Source organism: Cheilinus undulatus, linkage group 13, assembly GCF_018320785.1.
Source record: "Cheilinus undulatus linkage group 13, ASM1832078v1, whole genome shotgun sequence".
NCBI classification, from domain to species: domain Eukaryota; kingdom Metazoa; phylum Chordata; class Actinopteri; order Labriformes; family Labridae; genus Cheilinus; species Cheilinus undulatus.
This window is the reverse complement of record NC_054877.1, coordinates 40583403-40603931: the sequence shown is the minus strand read 5'-3', so window position 1 is coordinate 40603931 and position 20529 is coordinate 40583403. Positions and strand designations below refer to the sequence as shown.

The following is a 20529-nucleotide window of genomic DNA, read 5'->3' as shown; positions in this document are numbered from 1 at the left end:
CACTTGTAGCCATTAAAGATAAACACACATGCTAAATCACACCTGAGAACAGAGCTTCATTTTCCCTAGTTTGTTTCCTGAAGTGTTCTGCTGTTGACCAGTTGGATGCTTTTATTTTGACGGCAAGGTAGTACTGATAGTGGCTTTTTCACCATTTGTGTCATGTCTGCCTGGCACCAGTGGCCGATCGAAAACAGTTATTTCCAACCATCTCCCAGTCTAAGCATTGATTTTCTCCTTTAGTAAAAGCCTTCATTACACCTGACTGTGATGTACTTTGCTCCAACTCCATCAATGCAAAAACAACCTCTGGCAGCCAGGCTCAGATGCCATGTGGGCAGCTCCACACTGATACTCTGCTCAAGCCAAAGGTTTTTCTTCTGCCAGCATGTAATAAATCAAGTCATGTGTGAACGGTTTAAAAGTTACATGAGGACAAGATTTCAGTTTCCCTGCAAGCTCTGGTGTTTCATGTCGGGGGGCACACATGGGTGTTTAATGGGGGTTTAATTTGCAGCAGTGTTACCATGCTATCCATCTCCTGCATCCACTTCTATGGCTAAAACTCCACCCTGCTGTCTCATAACAGCAGGATGTGTCTGAAATCATGCTGAGGAACATTTTATTACCTGCTAATTTAAAACTCTAGTAAAAAGGCCGGTGAGGAGCCAGGCTACATTAATCTCCAAATTACTTCAAATTTGTTCCGCTCATCAGTGAGGAAGTTGGTTTGTCAGAGCTGGAGCTTAAAAGGGAAACCTCCCAACCAAGTCTCTTACCCTTTTTTTAAATTTGATCACTCCCCCTCCCTTTAAAGGCTGTTAAAAGTCACTATCTGTTGCTCTGTTGTTGTATGTTTAGTGATGGACTTTGGGATCGATAGCCGTGTTTGGCCTCGGGTTCAGCTGTAATAGATGTTGGCATGTGCTGGGGAGCTGACAGAAAAGCCTTGAGGAATCCATCCTGACCTTATCAGTGCTTTGCTCCGTGCCCTTCTCATTGTTTGTCTCTCTGCTCTTGTCTGTTGATGTTGGCTTGTTCAAATGCAGAGCTGCTAGCAGTCAAACTAACGCTCTCTGCACACTCCTGTTTGAAATCTGATTTGACAGCGATGGTACGGAAATCAGAGAGGATACTGTGAAATATAGATGGACTAATGCCACATATTTCTGCTTGAAAAAAAGTAGAGAAAACTAATTTCACAATATCTGTTTTGATATGTTCAATCAAACAACGCTTTCAGTATTTCACAGGTAAGATGTTCTGAAAACAAAGGCAACATTAAGGGGAGGTTTACATGGAGAAATCCTTGGAAAACAGATTTTGTTTTCATTTGCATTTTTCATAAAAGCTCTGTGTTCAGACCTCATCTGCTAAAAATGACTGACAGCCTTTTTTTTGACAACCTTTTTTTTTTTTTTTTTTTTTTTTTTTGACTTTATAGTGAGAGACAGAAAGTGAGGGGATGACATGCACCAGACAGGATCTGGAGTCAGACCTGCAGCCAATGGGATGAGGCAGGTAGCCTCAGGATAAAGGCATCTGAGCTAAACTTGAGCTAGGTGCTCTTAAAAATGTCAAAATTCACAAATTCATCAGGCTGTGTCAGACATCAATACTGCATCTTTGTGCCTCACCATACAGAAGCATAAAAGAAAAGGTTGTTATTGCTGTGGTGTGAACAGAATCCATAAAAACATGATAGATTTATCAAGCACAAAGATAGCTGCAGACCTAAACTGAACCATCCTCATCCCTCAGACATGATTGCATGATTCATGTAATTCCTCCAGCACTTAATAAGCACTCCTGTGCGTGCCATAAAGACGTGCTTGTGTGCAGTGGGTGGACGTGGAGGTGTACTTTAGTAGTGAGGTGAGAGAACAGTTCGGCCTCTTGGTGTCAGTAACGTTGATTGGCTGCTGTTCCTTCATACTGCAGTGAAAATCCTCTGTCTGTTGTTACTCTCCCTCACAGGCCATTTTTCCAGTGTAGCAAGCACAGGACAAGTGAGGATTTTAACAAGTCGTTGTTATTATCAGCAGAAGCATCTGTGCTTTTCTAATTAGAGTCAAATGACCTCACCTAATTGGCCAATTAGTTAACCAAATAAGTCCATCCCTCTTTGCAAACAGCCAGCTGCAGCAGCAACAAGCATTCATTTAGGATGGGTTTGTCCCCATTAAATTCATACTGAGTCGTTCCTGTATTTAATGCCTGCATGATTCAAGTCTGGTTCAGTGTGTTTATGTGTGGGTGGGTTCACTTGTGAAGCTTCTCATTAGATTTGACCTAATCTGAGGCCAACATACCCTCCTAAGGCTGTGCTAGTAAGAAGTGGTTGGATCCCTGTGGAGGAACTAATGATCGACCATTTAGGTCTAAGAAGAACACAAACACAAACACGGCTGTGTTTTACTAACTCTTTGTCATAGCAGTTAAATAATGCCCTGAAGACATAAACACATTTATGATGACTCAACACTGAAAAGATTTAATTTTTAATGATATTTTTAGAATTATAGTCTCACAGTTTACATGAACAGAAATTCCACACAGCTTTCTTGCTGTGCTGCTGCCGTTAATTCTGACAGCAACATTAGTGAACAAATTCTAAGAGGCCTGAGAGAATAAACTGTTGATTGGCCAAACATTGCCTTCCACCAAAGTCACTGTATTTACAGTATTAAGACCAAAACACAACAATTAAGAGGTCAAGCATGTCTTTATGCTCTTTGAAAATATTTTGAAAATAATGGCACTTAAGGGCTAGTTAGAAATATGAAGTAAAACCTTTTATATCACCTTATGGTTTCTTGCTAAAGTTGCAGCGAGCTGTGAATTCAGTCCTTAGGTCTAAGGCAGTCTGTCTTCAGTATTGGCGCTACAACAGTATCAGACATATTTGATATTGTTTTAAATCTTTGGTTTGGTCTTTTGCAAATTGTCTTTTCAATAAGGTGACCCTCAGCCACACTGTGTTAAGCCCCAGATATGACATGGTCAAAAAAAATTAAATTGTGGCCACAATATAGCTATAATGTACATACGAAATACTAATTCATGGCCACGAAATAAGTATAATGTGCGCAAGAAATACTTAGTAATAATAGAAATATCATTCCTGGACAGCTGGGTAAGCAAATTGAGCACACCTTCTCTAAGGTCTAAGGTAGCAGCAGTAGAGGGGCTAAAGCTACACGATGGACAGGGATAGTACGATTGAATTTTATTTTAGGCTGGGAATGAGCTACAATGACATTCTGAAAAGCCTGGCATTGCAAGGAACCACTGAGAGGCATTTAAACAGAATATTGAGAGCCAGGTTGCTTTACCGGTGGAGGTACGACGTGGACACCAGGATAGGAAGGTGCGCTTGATTTGCTTACCTAGCTGTCCAGGAATGGTATTATTATTATTATTTAATATTTCGTGTGCACATTATACCTTCTTCATGGCCACAAATTAGTATTACGTGTGCACGTAATACTTATTTCGTGGCCACAAGTTGATATTTTGTGGCTATGTATTAGTATTTCGTACGCACAATTACTTTTTTTTTTTTTTTCCCTACCATGTCATGTCTGGGGCTCTGTAGATCTCTGCACCGCTGTCTGTGTATCATCTGTCAATTCATTCCAGGCTGACATGAGAGGTTAGTAAACCTCCATTGGGTTTTTCAAAGTAAAAGCCTGATCAGTTTGTTTCTGTGATTAGGCAACCTGCGTTTTCATACGGTACTTTTATTTTGAAGTGTGTCTGTTGTTGCAGTAACTTGTAGAGTTGCTTCAGTTTTTAAATTTCCTTTCATTTTTTACTCTTTGTAAATAATTTAAAAACATCTGAGTATAAGAGATATTAACCCATATGCTGGGGCTGGGCGATTATGGCAAAAATCTAAATCCCAACTCAGAGTTCAGTGATCTTCAGCTGCTGAAGAAACCTACAGGTTTTGAATTAGTGTCTTGGTTTTGACGGTGGACAGTTCACATTTTATCATCACATTCTTGCCCTCTTATACAACAGCGTGCGTATTTTCAATTCTCAATAGCAATCATGATAGCTCTGATGTTAGTTAGTTTACCATGGATTCAGTATCACCAAATAATGTGAGTCAACTGTAGTATGAAAACGCATCAAAAGGGGCACTTGCTTTATTTTTCTGTTCTCCCTTTACTAGAAGTAACTGCTGTATCTCCTTTCTGTTTTAGAGCAGCTTGTGTTCATATTGATATTTAGTTTTAAACCTTGATTAACATGACACTTTTCCTTTTAAACTGATCAAATATTTCAGGTCTAGATCCACCTTAATGTCCAAGATAGTGATTGAGACACGTACAGATCTCCATTTATCTGAAAGTGACAGTGGTTTCAGTGAGGGCTGATGTGTGTGATTTCTAATAGTCATGATGCTGAGCAGTGTGTGGGAATTGTTCATCTTCAGGCTACAGATAAACCTCCTACATACCTGCTTCATGATACACAAACACCTCCTTTGAAACACCGTTGAAAATTCAGCCCTTAGGCATTCTTTGATGGTGGTGGTGACAGGAAGTTGGGGGCTCTCAGGGGCAAGCCATGACATAAAAATGACGCCGTGTAAGTCAGTGTAATCTTGGCAAGATATCCAAGATGGATAAAGCAGCAGAGTCTCATTCTGTGGATAATACGATGAAATTGGGGATTTAAAGTGAGTATTGATGTGTAGTTGGATGTCTACAAAGCTTAAACCATCATACTGGAAAGTAGAAGAAAGTTTGAAACAGCTTCATTACATGCATGAGAATCAAACAGGGGATGCAGCAGGATGTAGAAGTCATCAGCTCCATCGTTTCACTATTGGTGAATTTCCCTGACTATTACCTGCAGCTTTTACTCTGGGGTCTCTGGAAGAAATCTGGATCTGGAAAATCTGTAGCTAAGTAAAAAACAATGTTAACACTTCAAGTGTATGTCACAGGTGGCTGTCTCAAAATAAAGTTAAATGGGGATTGTTCATTTTTCTATATTGACACAGTGATTGGTTTTCATTGTCTATCTGAGTCCTGATGGACAGTACTGTTGAAACTTTCTATAGTTTGGTGCAAACACGAAACAACACTATTTTTTTATCATAAGTGGTAGAAGTTGACTTGAATTTGGCACAACGTTGAAAAGGTCATAATTTCATTTATTTTATTTTCTGAAAAAAGCCCAATACATTTTCTGGTCTTCACAACTGTTTAAAGTCAGTTTTGTTGTTCAAAAGTGAATCTTCTTTCCTTTTATTTATCTTTTTTTGCTGTGAGATTCCAACTAGGGCTGCCTAAAGATTGTGATTATTGCGATTAATCTCACAATTTCTTTGTTTAGTCATGATTAATCTCCCCTTTGTGATTCCACTATTAGGCATTGTAATTTTTAAAAATTTAATTTAAGAGTTTTTGCACTAAACCTAGGGCTGAGCGATTTGGGAAAATAAACATATTGCCATTTTTTTTTCTAATATTGCAATTGTGATTTGATATGCTATTCCTCATTTTATGTATTTTCCAACAAACACAAGCAGTAAATCATTTTATATTATAACCAACACAATATTAGATAAAACTAAGGCTGAATTTTGTTTAGAAAAAATATCTAATTGTTATAATTTTAGACTTTTATTGCAAATTGGAAATGAATTATTGTGATGAAGAGAAGGATAATTTTTATGTCATCCTCATATTTAATCAGAAAATTGTACAAAAGTAAAGATAGTAGGATTTTTGTAGACTATTCTAAAAAATGGGTTCTGAATTATAGCATGATATGTGATGTATGACATCTCTGCTGGCAAAAAAGTTTTAAACTGATATTTTGACTCAAATTTTAGGTTAAAGAAATATTGCAACTTCTTTGATTTGAAAATTGCAGCAGGCCATATTGTGATTTAATCAACCTGCTTTTATTTTGAAAGAAAAAATGGAACCTTGGATAGATCAGCCCAGAAAAAGAACTTGTTATTTAAAGGAAATAAGAGAATCGTTAAAAGGTAATTGTTTATTATCACAATATGCAGACAATTTTTGACTTTTCCACTGAGCTGTCTGTGATTTTTTTAGACTGAAACCACACATGATGGTGCAGTGGTGGACTTATTTTACATCACTGAGGCTGCAGGGAGACTCTGCAGTGGCTTAATCAAAGACAATAAACCATGCTATTAAAGCAATTTACAAAATTTCTTCAACAGTTTTGAACCTAAATTAATCATAATTAGCCCTTATTTAAACACATCATGATATCTCATTAACGTTAGCCTCATAGTCATTTTACTGAGCTGACCTTGAACACATCGTCATGTAATCTGCTGTCAGCTCGTTAAGATAAGTTTAGATAAAATGAGATAAGATACTACTTTATTGATCCCCAGGGAGGATTTTGGGATTGTCGCAACAACAAAGAAGAGAAGGTGATAAAAATATGATGGAATTGAATAAGAATAAGCAGCATACACTAAATAAAATTGAATTGGATACATAACAAATAGTCTGTGCAGTCAGTAGCAATTGAAGTGACACGTTACTGTAAATTGACATGGTACACTTACTAGCAGTGGTGTGAAATTAGCATGGGATAGTGTAAAAATGGACCAATAAGAATGAGATGCTATAAGTGCAGTCTAGAAGAACAAGATATGTACATGTAACCTGCTAGGCCACTTTGGCTGATCTGAGCAGATGAGGAGGATATCTGTCCCGCAGGAGCTAAAGCCAGTGTCACGAGTGGGGGCTACAGCTCCAGTTTTTGTCTATTTTTACCCAAGCTGACAGTTGGAGGTACCTCTGTTTCCCTCTGCAAGAACTGATGTGCATTTTTGCTCTGTGATATGATTAAATTATTTTACATCATCTGTCAATCTGCCAGACTTGATAGCAATATTGGTAATCTAAACTGTTACTGAGTTTTGGGCTTTAATGCAGTTCAATCATGACCCCTTTGTCAAGTAACACACATGATTTGCAGTTCTAAATATTTGTCTTTGTCAGCAGTTATTAGCTCTCACATATTGCCGTTATTGTATATTTGGTGGTGTGACCGATCTGGGATCCCCCTTGCAAGCCTACGTGGAAAGCATCAAGCATGAAGAGCAGATGTTTCTGCCTTTCCTGCTTCTACAAGGAAAGACTGAGGCAGGGAGAGAAGCAGCAAAAACCCCAGAGCAGAGCAGGCATCAATGACAACAGAGTGAAAGTCAGAAGCAGAAGAAAAGAGGAGCTTGGGTGGAGGAGGGTTCCAAAAAACTGCTTGCAGAGTGCGATTAGCCAATAGCATGCTTAGAGTAAATCAGCTGGCCCCACAGTCAATTCGCTCCATGATAGAGGTCTGCAACAGATGAGCCCAAAAGGCCCCATCATAGAGATCTGCCACCAGATCCTCTTGAAGAGGAGATCCTCGTTAAACGCTGGCATACCTCATGTCCACAGTGGAGAAATATCCTTAACATCCAACAGTCCAGCACTATCGGGTTAGTCTCATTTTAGTCACCTTGATGAAAAGTAAACTTGTTTGTGTGATCTATTTTTAGCTAATGGTTTCATTTTTTATCACAGTTTTAGTCAATGTAGTTAACATTGCTGGGACTAAACGTATCTGAATATTTTAGTTCTCAAGAGGAATCACAGCATCTCTGGTGTATTTGCCGCCGTCACTGTCAGACAATGGTTTCTGTTATAAATGAGTCAACATGTCTGATACTTGTCCAGAGCACTTGTTTTCACTGCCCTCAGTGCTTCCTCTCAACGCTCTGAATAGGGCGGGTATATGGTAATGATTCCTTTATTGGATCCCCTGTGTGATTCTAATGCTCTGAATTGATAGACAAATGAATAGCATCCTGTCTGCGTTGCTTGTCTCATGTTAAACATAACTGGAGGGCCTCCACTCAAGCGGCAGCGGTCATTGTCCCCGGCTATCAAACACCCATTAGGCCGGTCGCCAATTGCTTGTCAACTCTTGACATTAGTCGCACAACACCCCATCAGAGCGTTGACGCGGAGTGACGTGTTGAAAGACGGCGTCTCAGTCTGCTGCATGAGTGATGTTTTTGTTGATCTCTCAATCACTCAGCCCCATTGTTGATGCACTTTTATCGTCATACATGCACTTCCTTGCTTTCTCCTCGCTCTTTTTGTCGGGGGCGGCCATTAGCCATATGGTGGCAAACAAGCGCAACAATGATTGCCACACAACAGGGGCTCAGGAGGGAAGCGCTTGAATTTGAAAGGCTGTAACTCTGTGAGCACGTCGCGGACGAGGGCGAAGGAGGTGGGCTTTGGCTCAGCCGGCCTCTCGGTGTGACACGGCAGAGGGTGGTGGTGGTTGTGGGTGGGTGGGAGCTGGGGGGGGGCAACATTGGCAATGTCAGGATGTAGAGACGGACGAGGATTTGGAAGAGTCAAGTGCCACTGAAAGAGAAGTTGTTGGTGGTCTGCAGAGTTGCAGCAGCTGCCCGTGAAAACAAACGGAAGAAATAAGAGAGACAGGGAGAATGAGGGGGTGGGGGGCAGTGGGTTTGGGGTTGGGGGTCCGATGGAAGGCGTGTGGGCTCCTCTCTTGTGGGCTCCTCACTTTTTTTTGTCTCTAACTTTAATCTGTTGGGGGAAAGAGTGAAGGAGAGAGAGAGCTTGGCCATATCCCATGGGTGCTCCAGACCTCCCCCCACTTTACTCCGGCCAGTTTAACGAAAAGTTCAGCATCACCCGCATCCCAACACCCCCATCGGCCCTCCTCTCTCCCGCTTACTTGCTCTGTATTCAGCCTAGGTGCTGGAGTGACAACGAGCCATTCATTGTGGAGGTAGAGGGAAAAGACTGGGGATCTCTCCTGTGTTTTTTTTTTTTTTTTTTTTTTAGGGGAGGTGGTGGGAGTTGGGTAAGGAGGAGGGGGGACAACGGAGAAGAAGGAAGGAAGGAGGGAGGGAGGGCGCATATTCCTGAAATACGACAGAAAAAAGGGGCAGAAGGAGAAAGTAAAAGAGTGAGAGGAGAAAGAGAGGGAGGGGTGAGTAAAAAGTAAGAGCAGGGAGGGCGGGAGGGATGGATGGAGGGGAGGTAGAGCTGGAATCACAGAAGGAAGGGAGGGGGGAGAGTTAGAGGAGAGAGAGGGGGAGAGAGAGTGGGCTACCATGCCGAATGAGCAAGAGAGGCGGAGAGGAAGCAGAGCTCCATCAGATGAAATGAGGTGAAAGTAATTCAGGCATTAATCAAGCCAGGGCAAAAGGGAGGGTATACTGTGTTTTCTCCCCCCTCTTTCGCTGCGGAACTGAAAGGCAAGGTGTGAATGAAGGAGCCTACAGTGGCCAGCAGAGAAGCACCACTGGGTCACAGCGTCAAACCATGTCCGATTCGAACACCATTGCCGCTTCCACCGCAGACCAGGTCAGTTCATGCTGTCATTTTGTTTTTGTTTTCTTTCTGGAGCCGGTGTGCGCTCATGTTTTTATTAGCTGCGCCTCACGCCGACTTCCGGAAGCTGGAAGAGTTAGAGAGGAGACTTTCAGGAATGAGAAAAGTGAATGTATCCCAAGTTCCGGTGAGATGTATATTATCTTTAGATCCCGATTCGGAAGTAGTTAGAGGAAGTTTCTAGGAGCAACTGTGTGTGTTTCTTGGACTATCAAAGCAACGATTGTTTTGCCCGGAGCTGCCTGGACAACGGTACAGGGTCCTGAAAGAATTGAATTCATCAAGACGAGCTATTGTCTACGCCGCCTTATTTTTCGGTGATCATTCAGGGGGTCTGTGACGACTCAATACCCCCCGCACCACGTGAGGAGGGGGATGCAGCTCTTTAAAAACCAGACCACGTGTGGCGGCCCTGAAAAGTTTTTATAAGTAATTGCAGTGGGAAGTCCGGGCAGCGCTGTGAGAGATGGGGTTGGTAAGGAAGTGGGCCGGTCCGCCGTGTGTGTGAAAGAGAGTGACAGAGTGGAAAAGCAGAAGTGTCCAGAAAAGGCTGATATTTATGCCCCCCGCTCCAACCCCTTTCGCCCCCCAACAATCCGCTTTAATCGCACGCTTTGGCACATACATCCTTCGCTCTGCTTTCTTTTCCAAACTGTTGACTGACTTTGAAACACTTTGAAACAATTAAATCCTCTGATCTGTTCAAGATAAGATATACTGTTATTCCCAGTATGGCAGGTAAAGACAAAAAGTGCGTGCGTGTGCATCCGACCTTGCTGCTGGCTTGTGTTGTTCGCCAAGTCCTTGTCTCCTGTTTCCGATTGCTACTGTCAAGGCTGAGTCAGCTCGCTCACAAACACAGAGGCATATGCACCAAAATTAAAGGTGCGAGCACACAAACGCTTTCAGCTGCTTGAAGTGCTCACAAACAAAATTTGTGGGTGGAAGGTTGGAGATATTTGGAGCTGTGTGTTTGTCAGCACCAGGTGCGGTTTGTGAGTGTGGGTTGGTGCAGCAGCAGCACAGATGCAGGTGTGTGCGTCTGTAGAGAGAGAACAATTCCCCAAAGCATCATTCACAACAAACAGCTCTGCAGCAGTCCACATGCTAATCCCCAGATTCTGCTCTGTTTAGATTTGTGGACAAACGCACGGCGTATTTATCCCAAAGCTTTGACTGACAGGACTGTGGAGGGACATAATTACACACTTGTGTAGGGGTGCAAAATTTAGTCCTTAATTACCGACCACAATCAAAGAAATCTCTCATGAATTTAATCATAATCCTCTTTTCAATAGCTGCAAATAAGTCAAACCTTTAATTTCTGAAAAATGTGCTTAAAACGCCTGTCTAATACTGGGGGGTTGGCGGTATTCTGGAGAGACATTGGCTGCAGGATTTCTGGCAAACTTGACCGAAATCTTCTGTTTTATCTTTGCAGTTTACTTTTTTTTTTTATCTTAAATGTCAAACAGAGACAAAACTCTGCAGAAATAAACCTCCTCCTGCTTTTATTTCACCTGATGTGGCTCCTTCACTCACCTCAAACGGCACACAGAGAGGAAAACAGTTTATCTCCACAGGCCAGTCAGTTTGTTTTTCTGCTTTAAAGATAGCATCAACACCGCACTGTTCCACTGAAGTTTGTAAAACTAGGAAGGAGGGAGGCCGTTGATTGATTCGTGTGAACGCGGGTCAACGCTTGTGTCGCTGTGAGTCTTTGAGAAGGAAATAATCCAGGCATTTTTCAAACTTTGGTGAATACACTAAACTTAAAGCACTTTGATGACCTTTCTCTTATTAATTAAACATTTAAGAGTACTTAAAAATGCACTGTGATAATGCAGTTTATGATCAAACACGTTTTAGCTTATTTTATGCAGACAAGACTTACTGTTATACCCACAAATCTGTCCTCTTTTTTAACAGCTGAGAGGATTTTCTGTCATCTTTGCAGGCCCCATTCCTCGCTGAAAACATACTTTTCTCCCAACATTTACAATTGATGCACAGGTGCATCTATAAAAATGAAAAAAACTTGAGAAGTTCTTTTTCTTCCTGTGATTTCATTCAAGAAGTGAAACTTCCATTTATTCCAGATTCATCTCTACAAAGGGAAATATTTCATGGCTTTTTTATTTTGATCTCGATGATTACAAAAGCTCACAAAAGCCAAAAATCCATTATCTGAAAATATTAGAATATCAAAAAACACCAGCCCAAAAAAAGTATTAAGAGTACTAGTTATTCAGTTATTAGTTGGAGCTCCTTTTGCAAACATGAGAGAAGCAATCAGTCCGTGGCACTGCTGGGGTGTTATGAAGCCCAGGTTGCTCTGATAGCAGCCTTCAGCTTCAGTCTGTGTTGTTGAGTCTCTCATCTTCCTCTTGACAATGCCTCAGAGATTCTCTATGAGGTTCAGGTCAGACCAGTTGGCTGGACAAACAAACACAGTAATACCATGGTCAGCAAACCGGTTTCTGGTAGTTTTAGCTTCTCTGTGGGCAGGTGCCAAGTCTTGCTGGAAAAGGAAATCAGTATCTCCATAAAACTTCTTAGCAGATGGAACCATAAGGTGCTCTAAAATCTCCTGACAGACTAAAGCACAGTGGGCCAACAGCAGATGACATGGGACCTCAAAGCATCACTGTGGAAACTAGAAAAACTGGACTTAGCACCTTGGATTCTGTGCCTCTCAGGTCTTCCTTTAGACTCTGTGACCTTGAAATTCAAAATTTACTTTAATCTGAAAACAGGACTTTGGATTACTGAGCAACAGTCCAGTTCTTTTTTCTCCTTAGCCCAGATGAGATGCTGATGATGTCTGTGGTTCAGGAAAGGCTCACACTAGGAACTTAACACGTGTAGTCTGTTTCCTGGACCCGTCTGTGTGTGGTGGCTCTTGATCCACTGACTCCAGCCTCATTCAGCTCCTTGTTAAGCTCCCCTAAGATCTTGAATCTGTTTTGTTTGACAATCCTCTGAAGGCTGAGGTCATCCGTGTTGTTTGTGCTCCTTTCTTTTTTTAACCAACTTGTCAACTTGTCATGAATATGCTTTGATTCAGCCTCTAAGCAGTGACCTTCTGTGGCTTACCCTCCTTATAGAGGGTGACAGTGATTGTCCTCTGGACAACCATCTAGTCTGGAGTCTTCCCCATGATTGTGGTTGTGTGGTACTGAACCAGAGTGAGAGAAAAAACTGACAAGAAACAGGACAATATTCTATTATTCTGAGATTATTCTGTGGTGTTTTTTTTTTTTATGGACTGTGAGCCTTAAACATCAAGACTAAAACAAAAATAGTCTTGGAATATTCCCCTTAGTATGAGATGGATCCAGCATGTATAAGGTATTTAATTTTAGGTCTGAAATTTATAAGAATGTTTGAGTTTTGATATCAGTATCAGCAAAAATGAATCTGTAAATATCAGCGTATTGGTTATTCTAGGAAATCCAGTATTGAGCATTCTTGTGGAGTTTCATGTAATTGTAGCGTACTAGCCATAAATGTAAAATTAAACTGTTAAACTTGTATGACTGAGTTGAAATCAAGGACAACAAACGGATACAAAGAAAAACACAAGGGTTGAAGAAAATCATAAGGTAGAAAAAAATGTATTTAATAATGAAAGAACACCATTATTATTAATGTAGATCACTTTAGAAAGTAAAGAGCGTTCTGATGGTCAGAAAAACCCTGTAACACAACACCCACTCTGCTGTGAATAAGATTACTTATCTCCCCTGTCTTCATAGTCTGCACGCTGCTCTTAGATTCTCCGAAATCGATCTACCTCATTTAAATGAACCCACCTGATACACAGTTACATAACATATAATTCTGGTATTTAAAAGCAAGACTTTTGCTCCTCTAACCACAGCAGTATATTATCATTTGGAGAGAGCAAAGATAATCAGAGTCCTAATATTCACAAGTATACATGACCAACAAAGATGATAATAATTCTGATTACATTAGAAAAGAATCTTAGTTTTTACTGGATATCTTTATTACCATATTCAGGTTCTGCTCTAACACAGCTGAGCTCTCGCAGCCTCGATGTCCTCATGCGTGCTCTCTGTTACCCAAAGTAAACCCACAGTTGGTGAGAAAATGAACAGACCCCCCTGAACAGGTTTAATCCACAGCTTTACCTCACGGTCAGGTGCAGCAGAGCAACTCCACCTCCTAGATGAAGATTCATATTAATAAGTAAGTTAAGTTAGATAATATTCTGATTTCGGAACACCTCAGAAAGCTACAGTTAAATAATATTACACAATTTATTTTGTGTAGGTCATCGGTTAAAGTGTAAACACTAGCTAAGCCTTGATGCTATTTTTTTTAAATGAAGATGTTTTAGGATAAGATGATCCAAAAATGGCTGCCAAATATTGAAAAATGGTTTCAGGTTGCCCATTATGCCATACCATATCTTCAGATCAGTCAGCCAGCTCTTTAACTGAGGTACAGAGTCCCCAGTATTTTTTCATTTACAATAAAACATGAATTACAGGGTATACTTGATTTTACAGCATTAGTTAGCATTAGATCTTATATCACGCGGTTCAAATATGATGAATGAAAAATGTCTCTGAAAATTTCAGAGCAACTATATCCCTGACAGTCTCATCAAGTCGAAGATGGTCATAAATGAATTCAGTTACTCATTCAGCCTTTATTTACTCCGGAGAGTTTGTTGAGTGGCAGCTTTCATCTACTATTACATTGAGTCATTAAAGAGTCCAATAAAAGACTGACAGCAAATCACTAAAAGAACCAGATGACAGACAAGGCCTTTAAAGCCAACAACCCAGAGGATTACAAAGAGAATTATATATATATGTATATATATATATATATATTTATATATATATATATATATAGAGAGAGAGAGAGAGAGAGAGAAATTCCAATGATAGAGTTATGTGAAACCTTCACAAAAAGAGGTAGGGAGGTTCTAAATCATGTTTCTTAAATGTCCAAAAGTGTAAAGCTCTCAAGGAAATGTTGTATCTTGTTCCAAAAATTAGTATCAGAATGAGACAATCTAATTTTCCGACACCTGACCTCACTTAATAGAGTTGAATTAACTTAAATGTCCATATGAGATATTTCAGCTCTTTTTTCTCTGAGTTAATAGACACATTTTAGTCACTTTGAGTATTTTTGTCATTATACTCATCTTGCAATCCTCCCTTAATCTGCAGAGTTTTCCCAGAATGCCTTCGGATGTTGGACACTTTTGCACCATGAGTGAAGTTACTCGCTCAGTTAGATGCATCTCGCCTGTGAGACACTTCGACACTGCAGGGTTGATGTGCTGAACTGTGCTGGAGCACTTTCTGGGTCACAGTACACCATTTAGTCTGGTCAGGCCATCGAAGGAAGTTTGACCCTAAGTTAACATTTTTGAGTAATAAAAAGTGTGCTGGATTTAATTTCAATGAGTGTCATCAAACCAGTTTAATTTTGAGTGTACACATTAAATATATGTTTTGAAAGGTGATTAATAAATTTGAGTTCAGGAAACTTCAAACTTAAGAAAATGAAACAATTGTATTTGAAATGTATTTCGACTACTTTACTTAAACTTTGACATGATCACTTACAACATTGTTTTTTTTTTCAAATTGCTTGGAGAAGAAAAAGGTTGAACAATAAAAAAAACATATTTTTCCCTCTGAAATTTTCCGAGTTTAAGAATCTTCCAGGGCCGGACGGGAAGACATGGGGGTCCTGATGTGGCCCCCAGGCCTCCAGCTGATAATCCCTGCTATACAGGATATAATGACGGGTATTAAAGGCATCAACGTTGATAAATGACAGGAAATTACTGTGTTAAGTAATATTCAGATAAAAGTTCTAAGAAAAATTACCACAGCAGATTGCAGGGAAGTGATTTATTGTGACACATATATTCAGTGTGCACAGGTCATCGGTCAGTGTGATGCTAATTATGAAGATTTTGTAAGGCTTTAATTAATAATGGAATTGACTGTCATAAAATTTCAAACTGAAACAAAGCATGCTTTACAGAGCCTGCTTGATTCTCCAAGTAGCATTAATAACAATCTTGCATCACTCTGTTTAATCTAAATGAATAAAAATTTCTTGAAAATATAAAGTTTAAAGTTAATGAATTGGCACCAGTGTGCTCCCCATGTATCACATCTCCCTCTTCTGCGAGTGTCTCTGCTCTCTTTGACTCTCCGCTGATACCTTTCTTTGAAAACAACCCAATATCCTGCCTCAGGAGAACTTTTCTTCTCTTTAAAGGACTGAAGCCCCAATCACAGCACTGCTCCTTCATTTCCTCTGTCAGTACACGGGTCACATCGTACTTCTCAGTGGTAGGCCGACCTCACCGTGTTGGGACAATAGTCTGAGGTCATGTGTGATTTAAAGGCATGCTTCACTAATCATTGGAGTAATAAGGAGTTCAGATGGATCTGGTAATTTCTTAGTGAGTGCTGGTAATTGTCTTTGACATGGTTTTACTGAAAGAAGGGATCAGATCGGATGAAATTTCCTTATCCAGTCATCGGCAGGAGTCATTGCTTTGACTTTTTGTAATTTTAGGAAATGATTCATTATTTTACTGCTCAGTTATGCCAGTTTTACTCATTGTTTTTATCGTAACTGTGCATACATGTCTCCTATATAGATGCACTGCTCCGGAGTTGATTTTGAATTTCATTCTGAAATAGTCCTAAATGAATGGCTCTAACAAACTGACCCAAATTATTTCTTTGTTTATAAGCAGATTTTCTGGATCACAGAGTGCCGTGCCAAAAAGCTAATGAGGCCTGTTGTGTATAAAAGTACAAATTCTTCCGCTGTGGAGGCATTCATCCAACACCTACCTTTTTCTCTTACTGTCTTCTTTAAGTACACATGTAGATGTATTTAGCCTGTCTGCCCTGCAGGCTGTCACGGTGGCAGTATCGGTTTGGCACGGTGATGCTACATTCTCCTAAAATAACCCTAATTAGCAGATGAACAGAGCATGTGCTGCTTTTTTTACTTCTATCCAGGAAGTGTTTCTGAACTCATCTGTAGTGTGATGCATCTATACATGTCTTGTTAAGTGCTATGGCAATCACTAATACACTTCAGTACATTACATGTAGCCAGCAGGGGCCCGCACTCACACTAACTCATCTATCTTCATCTTTCTGGGTGCAGGTGTAGTTTATGGAGCGGAAGTGCAAAGTAGCCGTGTTTACTCACTGCACAAAGGCTTAGCAAGCAAGAGAGCAGACACATGTGGAAAAGAGAGAGAGAGAGAGAGAGAGAGAGAGAGAGAGAGAGAGTGTTTGTTCATGTATGTGAGTCCATCTCCCCATGGTGGCTCCAACCCTCAGCATCTCTCTGACTTCACTAAGTTTAGCTCGCGGGCTCACAGCTGCCTTGCAGACGCACACAGGAATACAACACAACAGCAAACTGGCAATCGAGCACGGTTGGATGGACGCATGATTGTAAGCTTGACTGATAAGTTACAAGAAATAATGTCGGATAATGTCCAGCCTCAGAGGTGGACCAATAGCTGACCAGCTGACTGGCTATCTGAGTCCAGAGCTGCGTAGCTGATTGGAGGACTGATGGTCTGAATTAGTGGAAGAAAATAGCCTCCTTGGACAGCGTGTTCAAGATGTGACTGTTCCGCCTTTGTTACACCTCACTGTGGGTGTGAATGATACAGTCTAAAGTGTTGAGGAGTCTTTTTACTCTTTTCAAAGGTATTACCAGAGGAGAAATGGTGTCCATGTTAACAGAAGAGCCAGGTAACATCGTGATATATTAAAGTTAAGAGATTGCATTAAAATGCACATACAGTTGTTACAACCCCCCCATACATCTTAAACGATGATGATCTTATACTCGTCTAAGCATAACATCACAGAAAAATGAATTTGTAAGTCCCTCCTGTAGTTTTAAGTTTGATTTCTCTCCTGCTGAGGTGCTTCAAGCTGCTACTAACACCTCTCATTTTCCAATGTGGGTATTCACAATGAAAGCGCTCAATCAAAATAACATCTAAATACTTTTATTTTGAAAAAATAGTTGGAAATAGCAGGTTTATGATTTTGCTACCTTAGCTTTAGCAGCGGTGCTCCCTTGTTTACAGCTGCTTCTCTAAACCTCGTTTAACACCAGAGCCCTCTTCATTAAATCGTTATAGACTTTAAACAAAGGAGTCATGACAAAACACAAACCTTTAACCCTGAAAGACCTAAACTGGATTTTACACTGGATTACATTAAGTGCCATATATCATTTTAATCGTGACGTTTTGCAGTTGTGACATTTTTCATTGGCAAACCTGCAGTCTTAAGCCAGGTGGTTTTCTCCACTGCATCTGTAGCATTTTCCAGTGTCAGACTGATGCTTTTGTTGTGCATCGATGACCTTGTTCACCGAACATTATATTATGCTCCTTCATGCCACGTAAATCCACAGTGTCTCAGTTTGCATCCATTGCTTATGCAGACTTGAGTGCTTTTTTAAAAGTCAGTCCATCTTCTGACAGCAACCTCCGTCGTATCCTGTCTTCTTTTATTTTTCAAATGATCTCACATCATTTTCAGCAGATCACCAGAGTTACAGTCCTGCACCAGCTTTCTTAGTCCTGATGCATTATCACCCAACCTTTGCCTATTTCCCTGGTGCCCTCTATTGGCACTAAGATGCAATAACATTCCACAGTGGCTACATAACACAGGGGAAGTCCCCAAATTCTGACATTATAGGATTTTATGAAAATCTGTGGAATTTTTTTTATTTTTATTTTTTCATGGTACATCCAGTACACCCAGGAAGCCTTCTGAGAGGTATTGAGCACAATTGGAGCAACGGTGTGGTGTGCAAATCAACACAGACAGACATACATGCTGCCACTTATGGTAGTAAGATACTGTCCTGGGCAATTTTTCTCTGTAAACCAGGTGATTTCCTTTATTTCCTTTTAAAGTCATTTGCCGCACAGCAAAGCTCATGTTACCCTTGCAAAATGTTTTTACAGTGATATCATAGAGTCCCACATAATGACTGTTTGTGAGACTCGATAAGGGTATCGATCAGCATTATTGATTTTTAGGTGTTTGATTCTTTACAGAACTGGGTTTCAATCCCCATCCCTAGTATCCAGATTGAGCTAAAGTTACTTAAGGCAGTATTTGGCATGTAAAGGCCTCAAGAAACCCCTTCAGTTGTGAAATATCTGAAGACATTGAGGCTGCTTCTATTTTTTCAGTGTATGCTTGCAGTATGTCCAGGTTTCACCCCACCTTTCACCCAACATTAGACCGGCCCCAGTCCTCCAAACCTCAAAAACAACAAAGGGTATATTCACACAATGGATAGATGGATTTATGAATGGGAGTTAAATAACAACAAATTATCTGGCTATGCCCAAATGAAAAACAACTATCCAAAATGGAAGTGAATAAACCAAATGTATCCATGTTGGCACACCCGTTATGCTAAGCTAAACGTAAAGGCAGCTTGTCACTTGCACAGGTTTCAGACTGGATGTGTGTTTGCCGTGTGCTTGTGTCCACTCTGGCTGATGCTGTCACAGCTTTCCTACCAGGCCTGTGTGCTGTGCTGCTCCCTCCCTACTACCTCCATCTTTCTTCAAAACTTTTACCTTCATAAATCTCCCTACAAGTGACTTTATTTATTGTGTAGCCCAATTTAGCTGCGAAATAATCTTGGAAAATGTATACCTTGTTAACCCTTTGTGGTACCTTATCCTACATGTTAGGCAGAAGTCTGAAGGTAGACTGATTCTAATGATATCAATGTTTGAAAAGATTAAAAAAAAATAACAGTGAAATAAGAAACTGTGAGGCATTTCCCTCTGAAGGTGCTCCTCACCATAAGGGTGCTAAAAATGAGGCTTTCAGACAGCTGCTGGAGGCCGGAGGGAAGAGAGAGACAGACTGACCGAGAGTTAATGAGGTCAGACCTCGAGGTGATTCAGTGCCGACTGTTTTATTGAAAGCTTTATGACTCTTATCTAATCATATCTATAGGGGTAATTTGTTTTCATTCTCTTTTTGCTTAAAAGTTAACAATGGAGGGGATGTTGGGGTCGATAGAGCCGTCAAAACATCAGTAATAAAACGTGAACAAATAGGCTAGTCATGCATTACATGAACCCTATGCCCCATTTCACAACACTGAGCAGAAGCTAATCCAACTGCTCGTTCATTATCACTCAGCGGCTTTAAAGAGCCACCTGGATTACATGCATCACAGCAGGATTAGACAAAATAAATAACAAGCAGACACAAGTTTTATGTTCATGAAAAAAGAGAGATTAAAGTTCAGTCTTTACTGTTTTAGTCGTGGTAACGTGCATGTAGAGGTTGACAGTAAAATGCACATATGAGCAGTGGTCAGTATTTAGAGTTCTGCTCAGGCAACAACAACCCTCTGAAGAATGTGGGGGTCGAGACAGGGGCAACCTGCTGTGGCCCTCAGTGACACAGAGCCACATTTTCCGACCTGAAGCCTTCAACCACCAGGACTGACACGAGTAGAGTTTAAGCTCTAATATGAGGACTAGTGTGAACAGGCCTCTTTTACCCTGCCTTAAGGCCAAGATGGGAAACAGGCAAACAAGGCAAGAAAAAACAGTTTTTACACATGCACTCCGAAGATCTTTGGGCAATAAGCTTCTGAAAAGTTGACACATATCGCCTTAGTAGTGTGAGGGTGGGGTTAGGGGGTCTCAGGAGGCAGGACATGATGATAGATGCCATGGATTTAGCCCCTTGTTACCACTGAAACTTACTTACTTACTTATGTGAAACTATGCTATACAACTGATGTTTATGTACATATATATGACTCTATGTTCATCCTAGTCTCCAGCACAAGGAAGTGCACTGTCTCCAGGATGGATAGAAACCTGATAGAAACTACCTGTTGCCATGGGAAGAGGAAAATGTCTGTTTTTTACCGTTCTTTGGCGAGAGTTGTTTGCAAATCAGTGACTGTGACGGGTCACAGAAACAAAACAGGGCATAACGAGGTGACTGTGGCTCAGTAGGTAGAGTGGACCATCTTGCAACCAGAAGGTTGT

General features: G+C 40.6%; 1 protein-coding gene across 5 annotated transcripts in view; it reads left to right on the top strand.

Moving 5' to 3' along the window:
• The window catches only part of slc6a9 (solute carrier family 6 member 9), a 145568-nt gene that overhangs the window by 50688 nt on the left and 74351 nt on the right, over positions 1-20529 (top strand). Inside the window, exon 1 of one of the 5 annotated variants that reach the window (XM_041803123.1) lies at positions 9339-9401. The exons of the other annotated variants lie outside the window; for them this stretch is intronic. Within the exon in view, the coding sequence (XP_041659057.1) occupies positions 9360-9401 (42 nt within the window). The 5' untranslated portion in view covers positions 9339-9359. Of the gene's footprint in view, positions 1-9338; positions 9402-20529 lie in introns of those variants that run through there. 5 annotated transcript variants of the gene reach the window in all.